The 19492-nt window shown below is 52.3% G+C and overlaps 1 protein-coding gene across 1 annotated transcript in view; it reads left to right on the top strand.

Annotated features, from left to right (window-relative positions):
- The first annotated feature begins 3729 nt into the window (after positions 1–3729).
- Positions 3730–19492, top strand: part of SREBF2 (sterol regulatory element binding transcription factor 2) — a 44679-nt gene continuing 28916 nt past the window's right edge. The window contains exon 1 of the mRNA XM_049771543.1: positions 3730–3866. Coding sequence (XP_049627500.1) covers positions 3779–3866 — 88 coding nt within the window. The 5' untranslated portion in view covers positions 3730–3778. The remainder of the gene's footprint in view (positions 3867–19492) is intronic.

Genomic DNA, 19492 nt, shown 5'->3' with positions numbered 1-19492 from the left:
AAAAACAAAAAAACAAAACCAAAGCAACCCCTGCTGCTGGGCATCCTCTGGGGGCAGGTGGGACAGGTAGTAGTTTGCGATTGTTGGCCCAGTGCTTGGGAGCCCGGTGTGGGCCCGAGTTTCATCATGGCCAAGACATTTTTCCTGTTTCTAAATAGAGTGGAAACTCCGAAGTTTGTGTTTTGTTTATTGGTTTGGGAGCCACACTCAGCAATGCTCGGAAGTCACTCCTGGAGGTGTTGGAGGGGGTATGGAGGGTGCCAGGGATGGAACTCAGGTTCAGCCTCATGCAAGACAAACACACTCCCCGCTGTGCCATCACTCCAGCCCCAACTCCCCAATATCTTAATGCTGGCTTTCTTGAGGGGCACTATTTATATGTGGGGCTTAAGTGTGTGTGTGTGTGTGTCTGTGGGGGGGGGGCTGTTCTGGGTGTTGTGGGATGTGTCAGCATTCGTGTGTGTGTGTGTGTGTGTGTGTGTGTGTGTGTGTACGTGTACGTGTACGTACAAGATGTACACATACAAGATGCCCTGGATGTTGTGGGCTGTGTCACGCATTCCTGATCTCTGCCCACTAGATGCCAGTAGCATCCTCCTGACTGACATCATGGCCTCTCCTCTGGGCCCAGATTCTCAAATTCTTCCCACACTTCTCTTCAGCGACCCTGCTGTAGTCTAGCCCACATGTTTTTTTGTTTTGTTTTTGGGCCTTACTCTACAGTGTTCAGGGGTTACTCCTGCCTCAGTGCTCAGAAATTGTTCCTGGCAGGCCAGGGGACCATATGGGATGTCAGGGATAGAACCCACATTGGTCCTGGGTCAGCTGTGTGCAAGGCAAACGCCCTACCCACTGTACTATCTTTCTGGCCCAAGTATCCTATTCTTGGCCCTGGGTCCGAGTCCTCGCTCTCTTCCTAACTCCCTTTCTCCAGCTGGTCCTTAAATCCTTCCAGCTGAGTCTTTTCTCCCCACTCCTTCCTTGACTGTCGCTCATGCCCGAGTGGTGGCTTTTACCCTGTTGCACCTGCTAGTCCTGTTTTCATGTTTCAGCGTATCTGCCTCAGTGAGACAGTGGGGGTGATGGCAGCGAAGGAAGTTTCCCGAAAGTGAGGGGAGGGGGCAGGGTCGTGGCTGCTTTGTGGGCACAGTGGTCATCCCATCCAGTCCCTGGGGTGATGGCAGGTGTCCTGCGGGAACAGGTCCTTTCACACCCCATTTCTCTTGCCCTCTCTCGTGCCCTGTGTTTGCCAGCTTTCTGGGAAGTTGAGCCCACAGGCTGGCCCGGGGCTGGGAGCTGTGGTGGTGGTGGTGGTGTGAGTCCTGAGGGGCCTCCCAGGCTGTGGAGGCTGATGCTGTTTCGGGGTGAGGCTGGAGGAGACAGGGACCCCACAAAAGGAGAGTTCTCTTCCCGCCCCCAGTGTCCCCATGCCCCACCAGAGAAACTGCTTTTCTTTTGGACCCTGTCATGCGTGTCCCTTACGTCACTGCCCGAAAAGCCCAAAGGTACCAGAACAGTGCCACTCCCATAGCCATGACTAACTTCCTTCCATTCTTCGGGTGAGAAGGCGGTCCGGCCCCTTCCCTCACAATAGCTACCTTGTTTGGGCACTCCAAGTGCCAGGCCCCGTGCCAAGCGCCGGCTGGCGGCTGCTCCTTGCCCGGGGCCCTGGGCCATGGGGTCCTAGCCCCGAAATCCTTCTAAGTGCTGGTTTCGCCCTGGCTTAGTTTCAGCCTTTACTTTCCCTACCGGCTTGTCCCATTCCGTTTTATTGGCCTGCTCCTCTGCTTCAGGTCTGTTTTCTTAGACTGGAAGCTCCAAGCGGGCAGGTGGCAGCGAGGCCTGTTCACTAAATACCGGGGGATGGACGAATGGACAACATTACCGGTCATTTAGGATCCTCACAGCTGCGGGGCGGGGCGGGGAAACTGAGGCTCAGAAAAGTTACTGGGTCAGCCACTGTGTGACTGAGGTCACACAGCGAAAGAGATAGCGGACCTTGGTCCCCACCATCTCGCAGCCACCCCCCAGGTGCCCTTTCCCCTTGTAACGACAAAGGAGAGAGAAATGCACGGTGGGCTCCAAGCGTCGTCCTCCCCCCAGGGCCCAGGCCGGGGAGGGGGTGCCGGTGCCGAAGCCCCGGGAGGCGCTTTTGGGTCCTGGGCGGAGGCTTCCGGGGACTTTCCTAGAAGTCTGCACCGGCACCCGCGTTAGAGCGTCGCCAGGGCTGGGAGATGGGGGCAGAGAGGTGCGAGCTGGGGGTGGGGGGGAGGAGAGAGACAGGGGAGAGACAGAGATAGAGAGGAGGGGAGAGTTAACCCTTCCATGGGGGGGAAGAGACACATACAGAGATAGACACAGAGTGTGTATGAGTGAGTGTTAACCCTTCCACATCCGGGGGAGAGACAGAGAGAGAGAACAGAGAGAGAAAATAGACAGAAAGAGAAACAGAGACAGAGAGACAGACAGACAGAGACAGAGAGGGAGGGAGGGAGAGAGAGAGAGAGAGTGTGTGTGTGTGTGTGTGTGTGTGTGTGTGTGTGTGTGTTAACCCTTCCATACCCGGGGGGAGAGACACATACAGAGATAAAGAGACTGAGAGGGAGAGAGAGAGAGAGAGAGAGAGTGTGTGTGTGTGTGTGTGTGTGTGTGTGTGTGTGTGTTAACCCTTCCATACCTGGGGGGGGAAGAGACACACATACAGAGATAGAAACAGAGAGGGAGAGAGTGTGTGTGTGTTAACCCTTCCACACCCAGGGGGAGACAGAAAGTGTGTGTGTGTTAACCCTTCCACACCCGAAGGGGGGCAGGAGGGAGTTAACCCTTCCGTACCCGGAGAGCCGATTAACCCTTCCATCCCCGAAGGCAGCAAGGGGTGGGGGCGGGGGGGGGGCGACGGAGGCCGACGCCGGAGGGCAGCGTCAACCCTTTCAACCCCGGCCGCAGCGAGGGGCGGCGGGGAGTGCGGGAGTGCGTAGGGGGAGTGAGTGGGGGGGGGGGTTGACAGCGTTAACCCTTCCATTCCCGACGGCACCGAGGATGGGGGGGAGGTGAGAGAGGGGAAGTGTTAACTCTTTCATCCCCGGGGCAGCAAAGACGGAAAAGAGAGGGGGCGGCCGTTAACCCTTCCATTCCCGACCGCAGCAAGGGGCTTGGAAGGGAGGGAAGAGGGAAAGCGTTAACTCCTCCATCCCCGACGGCAGCAAGCGGGGGGCCCCTGGGGGGGAGCCAGACACAGAGACAATTAACCCTTCCACGCGCTAACCCTGCTCCCGGCCCGGACGGCAGGCAGCAGCCCGCAGAGAAGACCCAGCGGGGGAGAAAAAAGGGGAGCGGCTCCTTTAAGCGCGGGGAGGGGGAGGGGAGGAGGAAAGCCCGGGGGTGGGGCCGCAGAGCGAGCGAGCCCTCCGCCGATTGGCTGCCGGGCCGCGAGGGGGCGGGGCCCCGCATGCAAATCCGAGCTGCTGATCGCCGACGCGCCATCACCCCACGCGCCGCCGCGCGCGCCGATTGGCCGCCGGGCGCCTGGCCCCACGGACGAGCGGGGTGGGCGTGGTCTCGGTGGGCGGGGCGGAGGCGGGACCGGCGCTTCGCCCCGCCCCTTTCGCCCGCCCGCTCGCCCTCGGCGCGCGGCGCGAAGATGGCGGCGGTTGGCGGCGGCCGCTGAGGCGGGACCGGGCGGGGGCTGCGCGCGGCGGCGGCACCGCCTCCAGTCGCGCTCGAGAGCCGGCCGCGCGGCGCGGGGCCTGGCTGGCCGCGGTGCGACGGCGAGCGGGCGATGGACGCGAGCGGCGAGCTGGGCGGGCTGGAGAGCATGGACACGCTCGCGGAGCTGGGCGACGAGCTGACGCTGGGCGACATCGACGGTGGGTGCGCGCCCGCCCGTCTGCGCCTGCGCCCCGGGGCCCCACACTGACAGCCGGGGTGGGGGGTGGGTGGGGGGCCCTGCACCTGTCACGCCGCAGGGGAGGCCGGGGAGCCCCCCGATCCCGCCCCCGCGCCCCCCAACCTGGCAAGAGCCACTTGCTGCATGCATCCCCCGGGATGGAGATGCGCCTTGGGGCCCCCTGGGAGCGCTGGGGGGCCTGGGTGGGGGGGACCCCGCAGACCCCCTTCCCCTGCCCTGGAAAGGTATTCGATTTGGGGGACCGGGGTGCCACTCTGGAGGGAGGGTCAGCTACCTAGGCCAAGGTCACCCCACTGCTCCCACAGGCATGCAGCTGCCACCTGTCTCTGTCTCTCTGTCTCTGTCTCTCTATCTCTCTCTGTCTCTCTCTGTCTCTATCTCTCTCTTTCTCTCTGTCTCTATCTCTCTGTCTCTGTCTCTGTCTCTCTCTCTCTCTGTCTCTCTCTCTCTCTCTGTCTCTATCTCTCTCTGTCTCTATCTCTCTCTCTGTCCCCAGGGGAGGAGCCCAGGTAACAGGTTAGTAATCACTCAGCCAGCCACCCCCCTCCCTGCCTTTGGCCCAGGTCCTGGGACTCCTTCTCTCAGGCGCTGCCCCCTCAGGTTCTCAGTCAGGTCCCCCAGATGCCCCGAGTTCAGGAGAGGGCCTCTCCTCTCCTCTCCCTCCCTCGGGTCCCTTGCCTCATTTAGATGGTGTGTTAGGAATCCACGCGCTGGAGTTGAGCCGTGGGCTTCCCACATCTCATGGGTTCTTGGAGGCAGCTGTCACCTCCCCTCCCCTGTGCAGATCAAAAAAAGAAAAACGAGACATAGGATCCTCCCAGGGCTAGAGGCAGGCGACAGTAGCTAGTTACAAAGGACCTCAGTCTCATGTTTCCCTGTAGCATCTAAAAAATACAATACGCATTTCAGCCTTTGGCCTGATTTCTGCCTGGTGGTGTGTGTGTTGAGACCCTTCATTGAAAGGCCAGGTCCCAAATAAAATTCCTCCAGGCATGGCTCCTAAATCCATTGCCAGGTAGTCGTGTTCCCCAAACCAGGGCCGGAAGCAGGTCTGGAGCTTTTGTGAGCTGCTGAGATTCAGACACATACATGTTCTCTCTTCATCCTCTAAAACCCCACCAGGTAGAGACGACCTTAGGTCCTTCTTCCCCCTCTCCCAGGCCATTCATTAGTTTCCCCCCAGATCCCACAGCCACAGGGACACCTGTCCAACGCTGCCTGCCAGCAGGCTCCCAGAGGAACAGGGGCACCTCTCTGTGCCCACAAGAGCAGTGCCCGTCTGCCGTTTCTCGTGAACCATTCAGTGAGCGGGTGGTTAAGAATTAACTTGATCTCTACATATTTCTGAGTAAAAGGTCCCATCTCCTGGAAACTAGCATGGTGTTCCAATATGGGTCTTCACCGGTCCCCAGACCAGATGCGACCAACTCCCGTTGGTCAGTGAGTGTTCAAGAGCCAGCGGCGGTTTCTGCGCCCTAAGGAACATGAAAGTGGGGACACAGAGATTTTTATGGCTGCCTGGAACTTGACATGAGTAACAATAAATCCATAATGCTGGGTGTAGGAGTACTCAGGGCTCTACGGAGTGAAAGTCAGCAGAAAGCAGCTTGTTAAAGACCAGCTTACCAGAAACCCAACCCAAGGAGGGGTTGGAGGTAGGAGTGTCAGTGGTCTGTACCTACAAAGGTCCCTCCAGAACATCAGCCCCATGCTTTGGTTGTATTTACCTAGAACTAAGTATTACTGGAAGGCTAGAAGGGATTCAGCCACCATGGCTGGGCTGGCTTCTGATCTTTTCCTTGACGCAGCCCTTGGGATTGAGGTAGATCAGAATGCTTTTAGGAGGCCCTGGATAAGGAGATGAAAAAAATTATATTTATGTTGTGGGAGAGGAGAAGGTGCAGGCGGGCGGCAGGAATCTTTCATTTGCTTGGCACCAGCTACCCGACTGCAATCCCTTAATGCCCACAGAGGGTGTGGTGTGGGCCCATCTCTTCACTCACACACATCCCTTGAGTGGCTTCAGAGTGTCATGCACTCATTATTTTTTCCCCCCAAATACAGGCTATTCCAGTCATGTGTGTGTGTGTGTGTGTGTGTGTCTGGCATGTGGCTGGGATCAGGCTCAGGGCCTTGTGTGTGTGTGTGTGTGTGTGTGTGTGTGTGTCTGGCATGTGGCTGGGATCAGGCTCAGGGCCTTGTGTGTGTGTGTGTGTGTGTGAGTGAGTCCTGAAGTGGCTGGGTGTGTGTGTGTGTGTGTGTGTGTGTGTGTCTGGCATGTGGCTGGGATCAGGCTCAGGGCCTTGCATTTGCTAAGGTTCTACACAGCCATGTTAACTATATCGCCAGCTGCCACTGCCACCACTCCCAGGACAAGTTTTGAATAAGACAAGAGTATCTTCTCTCCCTGGGAACTTCAGTTCTCTAGGGAAGAAACCGAAGTTAAGTAGGTAAATGAATACTTCTGGCAGAACACCACAAAGAAAACCAAACGGGGCCATGGTGCAGTGGTACTAGGGGTGGCAAGAGAGGCTGTGGGAAGAAAGATCAACCTCTCCCTACTAGAGGTGCCCAACCCCGGATTGACATGCAAAATATTCTGATTTTTAAATATTTATTTATGTATCATTCTGGCAATATCGTTTATCTTAAGCTCCACAGAGCTTGTGTGTTAGGCGATCTTCAGGGCCTTGACCTAGTGCAGAATGTTCTGGTGCCCAGGGCCCTGAAGTCTCTCCTGATAGGATTATCTCTAGCTCTTCCTTTCATGGTGCTTATCTCGGGAGAAAGGATCTCCTGCAGGATAAGTCTGGTCCTCTGAAGGGCTGAGGGGCTGTTTACACAGGCATAGAAGTGGCCTTTCTGCTGGACCTATGACAGGCCTATGGGCAGATCCATCAGCTGCCTTGGGGATATTAACCTGTGATTTTTTGGGGCTGTGGGTTGCTGCTAGGAAACACAGTACAAGTCCTGAAAGATAAATTGGGTTTACCCTGTGGAGTCGTCATTGCCAGAACAGACGTGCTAGATAATATAGGCTAGATTTGCTGGAAACTGTCTGAGTAATAACATGAATTACTGGTTTACAAAAAAAATTGGGTGGGGGGGCAAAGTGATTGCACAGGAAAGAGAGTGTTTGTATTGCATGTGGTCGACCCGGGTTTGATCCCCAGCATCCCATATGGTCCACCCAGCACCACCAGAAATGACCCCTGAGGGCAGAGCCAGGAGTAACTCCTAAGCACTGCTGGTGGAGAGGCAGAGAGAGATTAATTCTGCGGTCACAGAGATGTGCTGCAGGACAAGGCCCTGTGTTCAATTCCTGGCACAGCCTGGTCTCCTGAGCATCATCGGTATAAACCTGGTGACTTCAAAAATACTGCCAAGCACTGCTGGGGGTGGCCCTCACCACCTGGGCCAGAGCACTGTCGGCCTAGTATCCCCAGGAAAGATCACTACTTTGAGTCCCCTGAAAAGAATAGAGAAGAAAATAAAATAAAATGGAGGTGTGAGGGTGGTGGGCAAAGAAGACCCTTGGGAAGACCAGAGGTCACTTGATGCCTCCAAGTGGGCGTGAGGGTCCCGGTGAACGTGGCCGGTGTGAGATGCTGGACGCGGCAGGGCTCTGAGGCAGCAGAAGTGGGATTCTATCAAGTGCCATCAGGCTTTGTTCCTGGGCACTGGGAGGGCCAGAAACCTGGAGGAAGGGCAGTGGGTGTAGCTGAGCAACAAGGCACTAACTGCCTTGGGTGCGAGGCCAGGCCTCGATCGGCACTGTAAAAACCAGCAGGAGCAGTAGGTCTTCAGATATGGAAACTGGCTTTACATGGGTCAAAATTGATGTGAGGAAGTGGATTGTATGCAGTAGAGTCCCAGAGACAGACGGATACTCAGGAGAAGGGTCAGGCCAGGGCTGGAGATGAAAGAGCAGGCACTACTGAAGAAGCGTGAGTGGAGGCGAGAGGGGAATCTTGAGCCAGCAGACGAGAGCTTTTGGAGTGTGATGGAGACAGTCCTGCAGGGCATGGCAGGGACCAGGGACCAGGGGGTTGCTCTTACCTCTGACCTGCTCTGACCAATGACCTGGCAGGGCCAGGAGAGTCAGGAGTGAATGAGGTACAGGCAAGTAGAGGCAGCCCATTCTTTGGACAAGAATCAAGCAATGCTTTAATGATCTATTTTCTTTTCTTTGAATTTATGCCTTTCAGACTGTTCATAACGTGCTGTGCTTTGCCCCCGGCGCACTTTTATTAATTTCCTCTATTTCCTTACTGTAAAGTTGAGGTTCATCCATGACCATGTCAGCCACACTGACATTTTGTTTATCCATCATGGAGGGGTTTTTGGCTTATTTTCACATTGGGGTTATTACATGAAGATTTTAGTCCTCCCTTTTTTGGGGACCTGTTTTCATTTCTCCTGGCTAAATAAATACCATAGTGTGGTGGCCATTTGTATGTTTCTTGGATGTATAGACTTGACTCGGCATTGTTCCAGGTATAACGGCATTGATGTCTTTCTGGAATCTCCCCTTCTGCCCCATCAGACAGGTCAGCTGTCCCCCCATGTCCTGGGACTATGCTTAACTGTCCCCAAGGGATCACATTTTTTTGAAGGGGGACCACATTTGGCAGTGCTCAGGGCTTACCCCTGTCTAGGTGCTCAGCAATCACTTCTAGTGGTGCCATTCGTAGCACCAGGGATTGGACCAGGGTTGCACTTGATTTTGGGCAAGCACTGAAATCTCTCCAGCTCTTGGACATCACTTAGTACCAGCACTTTGACTGCAGCTCTCATGGGCTTTGAGCTCCTAGTTATTGAAACGTCTGTCAGTGATTCCTGGTTCTTTGTGTGTAATCTCTGATCTCTGCAAACTCAGTTTTCTTGGCTTTGTCCTTGGTGTTCCCGAGTTCCCAGTGCTGGACAGGACACTGGTGCAGCTAAATTGTCCCTCTTGTTCCTGCTTGGTGGACTCTGGTGCACCTATGATGTCAGATCCCCACATTCATGCCGTCCTCTGGCAGGTAGCACCCCACCTTCTCTCCCCCACTCCAGCCTGCAGAGGAACTGGTCTTTGCCTGAGCCTTTTTAGTGCCCACTGTCTTGGGACTTGTGCTTCTCCCTATGACACTGCTGTCTTTGGTAGAGTCCCCTGTGGGTGTGTCAAATGAGCAAAGAAAGGCTCTTCCAATTCATCCTGGTGCCCAGCACCCCTGGAAGGGTGGGGTGGTCAACTCCCTGAGGCAGGGGTAGGTGTTCAGAGGGTGCGGCTATCCAGCACCCACCCCTTCCCAGCAGGACGGAGCTCCATCTAGAAGCCAGTCCCCAGTGAGTCATGCTTTGGAAGACTGTTGGGTGAGGTGAACCCAGAGCTGGTTTTCTCCCGCGTAAGCTTCAAGCTTCGTTTGGACCCTTGAATCTGTATCACTCTCACCAGTGTCTGGAGTGAAAGAGCGTTTGTTTGTTGCCCACGAATTATTTACTTCCCCCCATTTTTAGCTCCTGCTCTCTTCCAGTTCTATTTCCTGGGACATTTCTGGTGGTGTTTGGACTGCTGAACCAGTCTGCTTGGGTTTTTCCTTCCTGGTCTGTGTGGCCTCGCCCTTGACAAACATTCTCTGCATTCACACCTAGGCCTTTGGCCTGATGTTTTCCAGTGAGCACCAGGGCTCTCATGGCCCTCATGGTCCTTTCTGTTCTCAGACTCAGTTCGGGTTTTACTGTTCTTTGAAGAGTATGTATATTTTTGCTTCTTCCTCAACCTGATCTCCTTCATTTCATAATTAAAAGGAAGTTATTAAGCAACATTACTCAAGCAGAACTTCCTAAACAACCTGAATTACTGCCTGGACCTAATTAAAGTTCTCTCTCTTTCTCTCTCACTCCCTCCCTTTCTCTCTCCTCCCCCTCCTTTCCCTCCCCATCCCCAGTATTCTTACAGAAGGCTGCTGTGTGTAAACTGTTGATGATGTCTCACCACCCTTGGTGGTTCTCGTAACAGAGACCTGAGTCACAGAGACCTGAGTCGGGTCAGAGTCAGTTGGAGCTTTCACACTGAGCCAGCTGAACCTCCCCGCTAGTTTTTCCTTTCCTTTTGTTTTGTAGGGCTAACTCTTCCCTGGTGGTGCTGGGGTGGGGTGTCTGGGGTTCTAAAGGTTCCCACGTAGGGCCTTGCTAGTACGAGACTTGCGCTCTGCCACTTGTTCTATTTCCTGGCTCTACGCTTTCAGATTCTGCAAATTTTCCCCATTCCTTTATAAACTGCTGGGTGGTTCGAAGTTAACAACTTGAAAAAGTTTTCTTTAAGAAGATTTATTATATTCATGATTCCAAGTCAAAACCAAGGTGAGGCTTGTGGAGTTATAGCGCAGCTGGTAGGGCGACTGCCTTGCATGTAGCTGACCTGGATTTGATCCCCTGTATTCCTTATGTCCCCTGAGCCTGCCAGGAGTAACCCCTGAGCACCACCAAAAGGGGATATGACCTAATTGTATCCACCGTTTTCTTAGGTCCGTACAACACCTACTTTCTTGGGAACAATCATGTGTTTCTTTTTTTATTGGGGGGGCTACTCGCCACCATTACTAGGGGACCCTAGGTGCCAAATATTTTCCTGGGGCTCCCACATATAAAAGCATGCCATCTCCCCAGCTCCACTTTTTTTTTTTTATCTTCAGAACTCATATGCCAGAACAATGATAGAATGAGGAGGGTACTTGCCTTGCATGTGGCTGATCCAGGATTGATCCCTGACATCCCATATCATCCCCAAATCCCATGTGACCCTGAGTGCAGAGCCTGGTGTAAGCCCTGAGTACCACCAGGTGCCCCCCCCCAAAAAAAAAGGAGAGAATGTACAAATATGAACAATGAGTGTGAGTTTTATTTGTTGCTTCCTTGAGTCTTTTCACAGAGAGGTAGCATGTTAGAAACTTGGTTTTCTCATACCTGGCCCTTTTTCCTCAGGTGACAGTAGAGATGTCGTGAATCTTTTTCACTGCCACGTGTTTTTCATTATATGGGTTGTACATTCAGTCATCCGGTTCCCGTTGAACAGACAAGCAAAGGCAGATGCTTTAAGAGAAGTGACCAGAAGTGGTATAGCTGGATCAAAGGATGTTGAGACAATTGCCACAAGCGTCAGAGTAGGGGTGTTGGGATGGTCTCATCCCATGTGCTGCCAGAATCAACTGAGAATGGCCAGAGCAGTAGGACATTGGGGAGGGGACTCGCCTGAAAAATAAATCCACTCAAGTCGTGAAATTATCCCACATGCCGTGTTTCTACCCCCGGGCAGACGGGTCTGAAGAAGCAAGGTACAGCGAGGAATCAATAAACCAAGCCAATCAGGAGAGTCATGGAGTTGGTGGCTTTTCACCTCCTGGTCTCTCTGAGCGCCAAGTCAGACTGACCTTTATTTTTTGTTTGTTTGTTTGTTTGTTTTGTTTTTCTTTGTTTCTTGGGCCACACCCGGCAGTACTCAGGGGTTCCTCCTGGCTATCTGCTCAGAAATAGCTCCTGGCAGGCACAGGGGACCATATGGGACGCCGGAATTCGAACCAACCACCTTAGGTCCTGGATTGGCTGCTTGCAAGGCAAACTCTGCTGTGCTATCTCTCCGGCCCCCAGACTGACCTTTATTAAACCAGTCCCAATTCACCGGGTGGGGTCAGGGTTTGAGTGAGATCCTGGTGAACTTGTGCCTTTCAAAGGGCTCCAGGAAAAGGAAAGAGGAAACTGGGGGAATGCCTTTGGTTTGGGTTAATACTAGGTGTTATCTTAAACTTGCCTTGCACACAGATCGCCTGTGTTTGATCCCCAGCACTCCAGGTGGTCCTCCAAGTCCCAGGAATGACCCTGGATCCTAGATTCTAGTCAGGAATAAACCTTAAGCGCTGCCAGGCATGGCCAGAAAAGGCAAACCAACAGTCACAGCAGCAAACCTGAGATAAAACTGGACAGTTTCTTCGTCCCATTGTCCTGTGGAGACAAAGAACACAAGGTGCAGGAGAGGGGTCGCTTCCCTCAGCGTCCTTAGTGTCACACAGCTTCCCTCCACAACAGCACACATATGCAGAGCTAGACATCCTGTTTGCTTGCCCAGAGCTGGAGTAGCTGATGCTCTTACACCTCGGCCACTTTGGGTTTCCTGGGGTGAGCCTTTATCTGTTATCTGGTTGGTTTACATGTAGTTGAATCCAGGGCCTAGTACTGGTGAGACATCTGGTCTACCACTGTCACATCCTCGCCTGCTCGCTTTACTTCCAAACTTGTCCCTGAAGGGACCTTATTTTCTTTCCTCTGCTTTAGGGACTTGACCGCCCTTTCTTGTTTTCCTTGAGACTCTGCTCTGAGTTCTCTGCCAGGCACCTCCATAGACTACTGGGGCTGACCTTAAATTTCAGTGTTTCATAAATATACTTTGGGACTTTCCATCACACTATAAGTGGTCTTTGTTTTTGTTTTGTTTTTAAGCTTAGGGCTATATCCAGCTAGCTCAGGGCTTCTGGCTCTACTCGCAGGGCTCACGCCTGATTGGACTCTGAGTAGGGAGTGGGCATATGGGATTCCAGGGATTGAATCGGTACTTCATGTAAGCTCTACCTGCTGTACTCTCCAGCCCCATAAGTGGTGTTTTGGAAGTTACTTTCTTTTCACCATAATTCTCTTAATACCATTTTTCAAAATTGCAGTTATTTTAAGAAATGCCCTTTTTGCTTATAAATAGCTCAATTTCTTACAATGCTTTGATTAAAAAAAAGAAAAGATCAGTCTTGGTCGTCTTTCTGAGCTCATGGATAGGCTTTCCGTAACTGTTTCTTGGACAGGTCTTGAGTATAATGGCTCTTACCTGCACACAGTTGATAAGGAAATCAGGGCTATTTCATCTTGTTCCCGTGCCAACTTGCTGAACCCTCTGTTCTCTGGATGAGGATAAATCTTGCTCTTGAGCCATTAAGGATTATATCCTTAGTCACCTCTGCTTTTCATCCTTCGGTTGATTTAGAAATCTCTGTATGGTAACAAACCAATACCCAGCACTGCTCCTGTGAGGTTACATTTCAGGCCTGTCCGAGCTGGCCCACACTGGCCCGAGGACCCTTTAGGAATGTTATTGTTTCATACTGTTCATCCTTTCTCTAGATTTTTTTCAAACCTTTCTCTAGATTTACTGGGTGACCCAGAAGGAAACTGAGCCCCAGATTCCAGACCTTAGAAATAAATGATAGGATGGGATCTCAATCTTGGCTGTCGGACTCAAAGTCCCCCAGGGACTTTCTTCCAACCCCCGTGTCTGAAGCCAGAGGGGGTCTGTGAAGTTCTGAATCCAGAAAGTCGTGTTGGATAGCACCCGGGAGCCTCCACTCAGGAACACGCTACCCGATCCGTGTGTCTGAGGAAGGGGTTGCTCCCTGTGGGCCATCTAAAGGGATATCCCCTAGGTCAACCTTCTCTGAGCCTGGTTGCGCCCATAGGCTGAGTGTGCGAGCCCCCCCCCCCCCAAATATGTGCTGCCCCCAGTATTCACAATGACTCCAGGGAAGGAAACGGGCAGCAGCAGAAAGTCTGAGGACAGGAACCAGCATCACTCACTGGTCTCAGAATGAATAAGGAACCATTTTTTAGAACGCAGTCTGAAGTGTTGGTTTTTCCCCTTTGAAAGGGCTTTTGTGGGTGCAGTGGGCAGTACACAAGGCAGCAGTCAGAGTGAGGGCCAAGTGTTCGGTTTCTGGACCACAAGATTCAAGGGCTGAACGTTGGTGACCCGATGGAACTTTTTCATGGTAGAACCCCTGGACTCGGCCCCTTCAGGTCACGCTCCCTGGGAAGGGGGTGGGTCTGCACCCCGAGGGACTGAAGCAAGAGAGCTGGGCTCTTTCTGTACCTCCTTGGACTTGCTAATGAATATGTGTCTAATGTCCCTTGCAATCTGCTTCTGCATCTGGTCCCGTGGAACAAGTCTGTTGGGTTCGGGGTTGGCACGAAGCAGTGATGAAACTCTGGCTGCCAAGCCAGCTGCGGGGCTGCCGTGTGCGCTGGTGCGGCTAGGCTCAGCTCGGGCACACACCGCTTCCACCCTGCTCCCGGCCCCCGGACCCTTTGTCTTTCCACCCCTGGGGAAGACGTTGGGCTTTTTGTACTGTTTAAGGACGAGTGGAGACTGAGAAAACGCCTTTCCTGAGGTTTCCATGTTGATGACATGGTCAGAGTGCTTTGTGGGGAGAGGAGGAGGGGGACAGTTCTGTGGGGCTCAAGATAGAACCCAGAAGGTCACTGGGAACCACCAGGTGCTCCACTGCTCAGCAACACCCCTGCCCAACAGCTCCCTGAGCCCTGACTGGTTTGGTTTGGTTTTTGATTAACCAATTAATTGATTGCCCCCTGACTGTTTTTCCTTGTTTGGTTTTCATTTTGGGGGATCACACCTGCTAGTTTTCAGGGCTTACTCCTGGCTCTGCATTCAGGACTCACTCCTGGCGGGATGGGAGGAACCCTATGGGGCACTGGGGATCAAATCGAGGCTGTACAAGGCAAGTGCCCCCTCCCCACTATACTATTGCTCTGAGCCCCATATCTGATTGGGTATTTTTGGGGGTGGTGGGGAGCTACACCTGGCAGCTCTTGGGTTACTCCTGGTTTTATCCTCAGGAATTACTCCAGGCATTGCCTGGGGGACATTCTGGGATGCCAGGGATTGAACCTGTGTTGGCCGTGACCCCCCCCTGACTTTTTAAAAGTATTTCCAACCCCAGTTTCACTCCAGTTCAATGTGGAGGGTGTCTGCTGTTTGCCAGCACATTGCTTTAGAGATGAGTGAAACAGTCCTGATGTCCACACAGTTGGTATCTCAACCACTGTCAGAATGCTGTTAGACGAGGGGCAGCAGTCAGCACGTACTTGAAATTCTTGGAACACTATTAGAAAACTCGAATCGAGTTGTGAAAGGTAAAGGAAGAGAATTTTAGGACAGAGAAAGGTAGTGGGCTATTGAGCAGAATTTAACCAGCATTGCAATGATTCGATATCCTTACAGCCAGAGTAGAGCATTGGGTGTGCTCAAACCTGCCAGGTAAACGCCCAACCCCCTGACCTCTGACTCCGAAGGGTCTGGCCTGGCATTGGGGAGGCTCGAAGGAGTGGAGAGAGAATTAGGAACCGAGAGGATTCGTCTACGGAGCCTGGTGAACTGGAGTCTCAGGGCTAAGGGACAGCTGGCACCTCTTTTCAAGGCTTTCCCAGTGGTTTGCTGTGAACCTCTCTAAGGAAAGTCCCTTCATAAGCGTTAATTATCTTTCTCAAGCTGAGGAGAGCTGTACTGCTACAGCAGTCTGCGAGGCTGGAATTTTTTGTTTTGTTTTGTTTTTTGTTTTTGGGTCACACCCGGCAGCCCTCAAGGGTTACTCTTGGTTCTACAGTAAGAAATCATTCCTGGGGCCCGGAGAGATAGCACAGCAGCGTTTGCCTTGCAAGCAGCCGATTCAGGACCAAAGGTGGTTGGTTCGAATCCCGGCGTCCCAAATGGTTTCGTTCCCCCCCCCCCCCATGCCTGCCAGGAGCTATTTCTGAGCAGACAGCCAGGAGTAACCCCTGAGCATTGCTGGGTGTGACCCAAAAACCAAAAAAAAAAATCATTCCTGGCAGGCTCGAGGGACCCTATGGGATGCTGGGATTCAAACCACCGTCCTTCTGCATGCAAGCCAAGAGCCCTACCTCCATGCTATCTCTCCAGCTCCAAGGCTGGAATCTTGATGGAAGCCCAAGGAAGTAGTGCCTCTGGTTAGCTTGGACCGGAGGAAAAAGGCGGAAAGTCTTGAGAAGGGCCAGGAGCAGGCAGGTGCTTCCCCTGCAGAGGCAAGGCCCAGCCCGGCCCACAGACACAGCCTTCTCTCGCCAGATTCCTGGTGTGAGCTGGAACCTTCCTCCCTGGAGCCCACCTCCTCCCCTCTGTTCCCCAAGCTCCTCTTCAGTGATGTGTGACGTTTCCTGGCACCATGCTTCACCCACGAGTGCTGCCTCTTCCCTCTTCCCCCCGGACTCCATCCATCCTGGGCTCCGCCCACTGTGCCCGCTGTTGGCTCGGTGGCCCACGTGGATGGAGTTGGGGTTTCTATAGTCCCAAGTACTGTCATGATTGGGAATAGAACCTGTAGCTGTCTTGAGATTTATCTGGGTGTCAGTGAGTGGGGGGGGTAGACTGGTTCGGTGCTGGGGGTCTCTCGTTTTTGCCTAAATTATTTGAGGTCTGAAAAGGGTGGGTTCCTGCTAGGAAGAGGGTGCCTGGGAAGGTGGGTCAAGTGCCCGGTGCCTGCCACAGGCAGCCATTGTGTAACAAAGGACCTGCGGGACCCATGCCTCAAGTCTTGCTCTGGCTTCTTGCTCAACTTTGATTCACCTGTTCCAGAAGGGTAAAAGAGAACGAGAAGAGTGGGAGCAGCTCCCCTCCCTTACCTCAGACTGCATGTGATACTGAGGGGTCCCATGCTGAGCTCCTTGTCCCCCACTGCTGCTGGGCAGGGCCCAGTCAGCCAAGAACAATGAGAGGGGCTCTCTGGCCTCCTGAGCACTGCTCGGGAACTCCCCACCCTCCAAAAGAAAGCAAGGAAAGAGGGGGTTGGACCTGGCCATCTCACAGAATGGTTTGCAGATTATGCAACCACAAAGTGCTAGCTAGCAAGGTGTTCAGAGCCCAAACAACTCACAGATGAATTCAAAAACACTTTCAAGCCACCAGTTCACAGTCTTCCAACGGTGGAGCTCAGGGGCTATTCCTGGTTCTGCTTAGGAGTGACTCCTGGTGGTGCTGGGGACCGTCTGACCACCAGCTCCTCGTATTGAGGCGAGCGCCCTGACTTCTGTGCTGTCTCTCAGCCAGCGGAAGCTTGCCAACAACCTAGTAGATTTCTCGTCTTTTTTTTTTCTTTTTTCTTGCTCTAGTTGGGGCCCACATCTGGCGATGCTGGGTGAGTGGGCTGGGCATCTGGTGTTGGGACTGACTCCAGCCCCTTGCTCATGCCCTTCTCAACCGCTTGAGCCTTGTCCTGTGCAGGGTACCTCGTCACTGTATCACTGCACTGAGCACTCCCTGGCAGCCATGGGCATGTATTCTCTCTTGCAGGTGTTGTTTTGTGACAGATACACGAGGACGCTTATACAAAACTACAATTTTGTTCTTTTTTCAAAAAGAAGACTTCTGGGGCCAGAGAGATAGCATGGAGGTAGGACGTTTGCCTTGCATGAAACAGGACAGTGGTTCGAATCCCGGCATCCCATATGGTCCCCCGAACCTGCCAGGAGCAATTTCTGAGCCTAGAGCCAGGAGTAACCCCAGAGCGCTGCCGAGTGTGACCCCAAAACCAAAATAAAACAAACAAACCAACAAAAAGGAAACTTCTAGAAAGGAGCATTTATTTACCAGGGCATAAATTTTCATTTGGGCCTTCCCCAAATGATCTCAAATTTGGGTAGGAAGGAATGTTTGCAGATTAAAGCAGCCAGACAGAATCTCTGTCCCACTTCTCCGTGCGTCAGTTCACACCTGCTTACACATGGTTTTGCCTCTTTCCTTCACTTTGAACTTGCTATCAAAGGCATAAAATTGTTGACATAAGTGCTCCTTTTCCACAACCCCCCTTCCAAATCCTCTAGGCCTCTCCTTCTGCTTCTCACAGGTTGTGCTGAGTATGAACGTGAAACCAAAGGCATAGCATGGGGAAGTTAAGGTGCATATGTGGGAGCAGCCCCTTCCCTAGCATTTCTTGAGCAGCTCCCCTCCCTGACGAAAAACATTGTTTTGTAGGGAACAATACTAACTAGTCCTAGGGCTCATATGTGACACCCAGTAGTTAGCAGCAGCCGTTATGATGGTGCCCACCTAGAATCAACATAAAATTCACTTAATGCCACTCAGAAATCCTTCTGTATATAAAATAATCTATAAATGTGATTTTTCCCCCCCAGCAAAACAGTATTTATTGGGGCCCGGAGTGATAGCACAGCAGGTAGGGCGTTTGCCTTGCATGCTGCCAACCTGGGACGGACCCTGGTTTGATTCCCAGCATCCCACATGGTCCCCTGAACCTGACAGGAGCAATTTCTGAGCACAGAGCCAGGAGTAACCCCTGAGTGTTGCTGGTGTGCCCCCCCCCCCAAAAAAAAAAAAAGTTTTTGTTAAGACTTAGAAAAATATGATGGAAGAGAAAGCGGGAAATGTGTGTTGCAGAGAGAACACAGGCCTCGCTCGGGTGGAAATAGACGAGCAGAGAATCATAGTACCAAGGAGGCAAGATACATCCGTGTATGTGGATGAACACAGCTCTAAGAGTGAGCTATAGATGTGACTTCTGTTTAGGAAAGAAGTTAATTTTGCCACCAATATTTTTCTTTTAAACATTTATAATGCAATCAATGATTTCTTTTTGTAATCAATGATTTTTATTCAAAGATTGAATTGAAAGCTAGCCTGAAGAATTTTCTCTTCTAAATTTATAGTTTAGGGGGCTAGCACAAGAGTACAGCAGCTAAAGGCTCTTGCCTCATGCACGACTGACCTGGGTGTGATCCCCAGACTCCATAAGGTTCCCTGAGCCAGGAGTAAGCCTGTGCACAGCCAGGTGGACCCTTCTCTACCCACCCACCCTCCCAAGATTTCCAAAATTTTTTTTTTTTTTTTTTTTTTTGGTTTTTGGGCCACACCCGGCGGTGCTCAGGGGTTACTCCTGGCTGTCTGCTCAGAAATAGCTCCTGGCAGGCACGGGGGACCATATGGGACACCGGGATTCGAACCAATCACCTTTGGTCCAGGATTGGCTGTTTGCAAGCCGCTGTGCTATCTCTCCGGGCCCCCAAAATTTTATATTTTAAAAAGTACTATGAGACACACTGATACAGGGTTTTCTGTAGAAAACCCTAAGTTTGGGGCCGGGCGGTGGCGCTGGAGGTAAGGTGCCTGCCTTGCCTGCGCTAGCCTAGGACGGACCGAGGTTCGATCCCCCGGCGTCCCATATGGTCCCCCAAGAAGCCAGGAGCAACTTCTGAGCGCATAGCCAGGAGTAACCCCTGAGCGTCACAGGGTGTGGCCCAAAAACCAAAAAAAAAAAAAAAAGAAAAAAGAAAACCCTAAGTTTGATCCCTGGCACTGTTTTTTTAAAAAAAAAAATTTTTTTTTTTTAATAAACTAAAACATATAACTGACTGAGGAGATGCTCAAAAGGCCAGATTGAGTCCTTGGTCTGACCCCCAGGACTGTAGTTTCTTGAGCACTGCTGGGAGGGACCCCACACACTGAATTAGGAGTTACCCCAGGCATTACTGAGTGTGGCCCAGAAATGGGGGAAATATCATTTCATGAAAGAATCAAATGCTTTTTTCTTCTGAATAGGACAGTATGTATAAGTTGCCATGCTTGCAGGTAGAGAAACTGAGTCTTGAGGAATTCATTTTATAAAAGTGTCACAACAGATCCATTCTAAGACCCTGAAGAATTTCAGTCTTCTCCTGTTGGTTCACTTGCAGGTTAAACCGGCAGACCCTGTTCTGTTTTCCTTTCTAGCTCTGGGTTTTGCTGTTTAACCATGCTGATTTTTC

The sequence above is a fragment of the Suncus etruscus genome, chromosome 4 (genome assembly GCF_024139225.1).
Source record: "Suncus etruscus isolate mSunEtr1 chromosome 4, mSunEtr1.pri.cur, whole genome shotgun sequence".
Taxonomy (NCBI): Eukaryota; Metazoa; Chordata; class Mammalia; order Eulipotyphla; family Soricidae; genus Suncus; species Suncus etruscus.
This window is presented reverse-complemented; position numbering and strand designations above follow the sequence as displayed.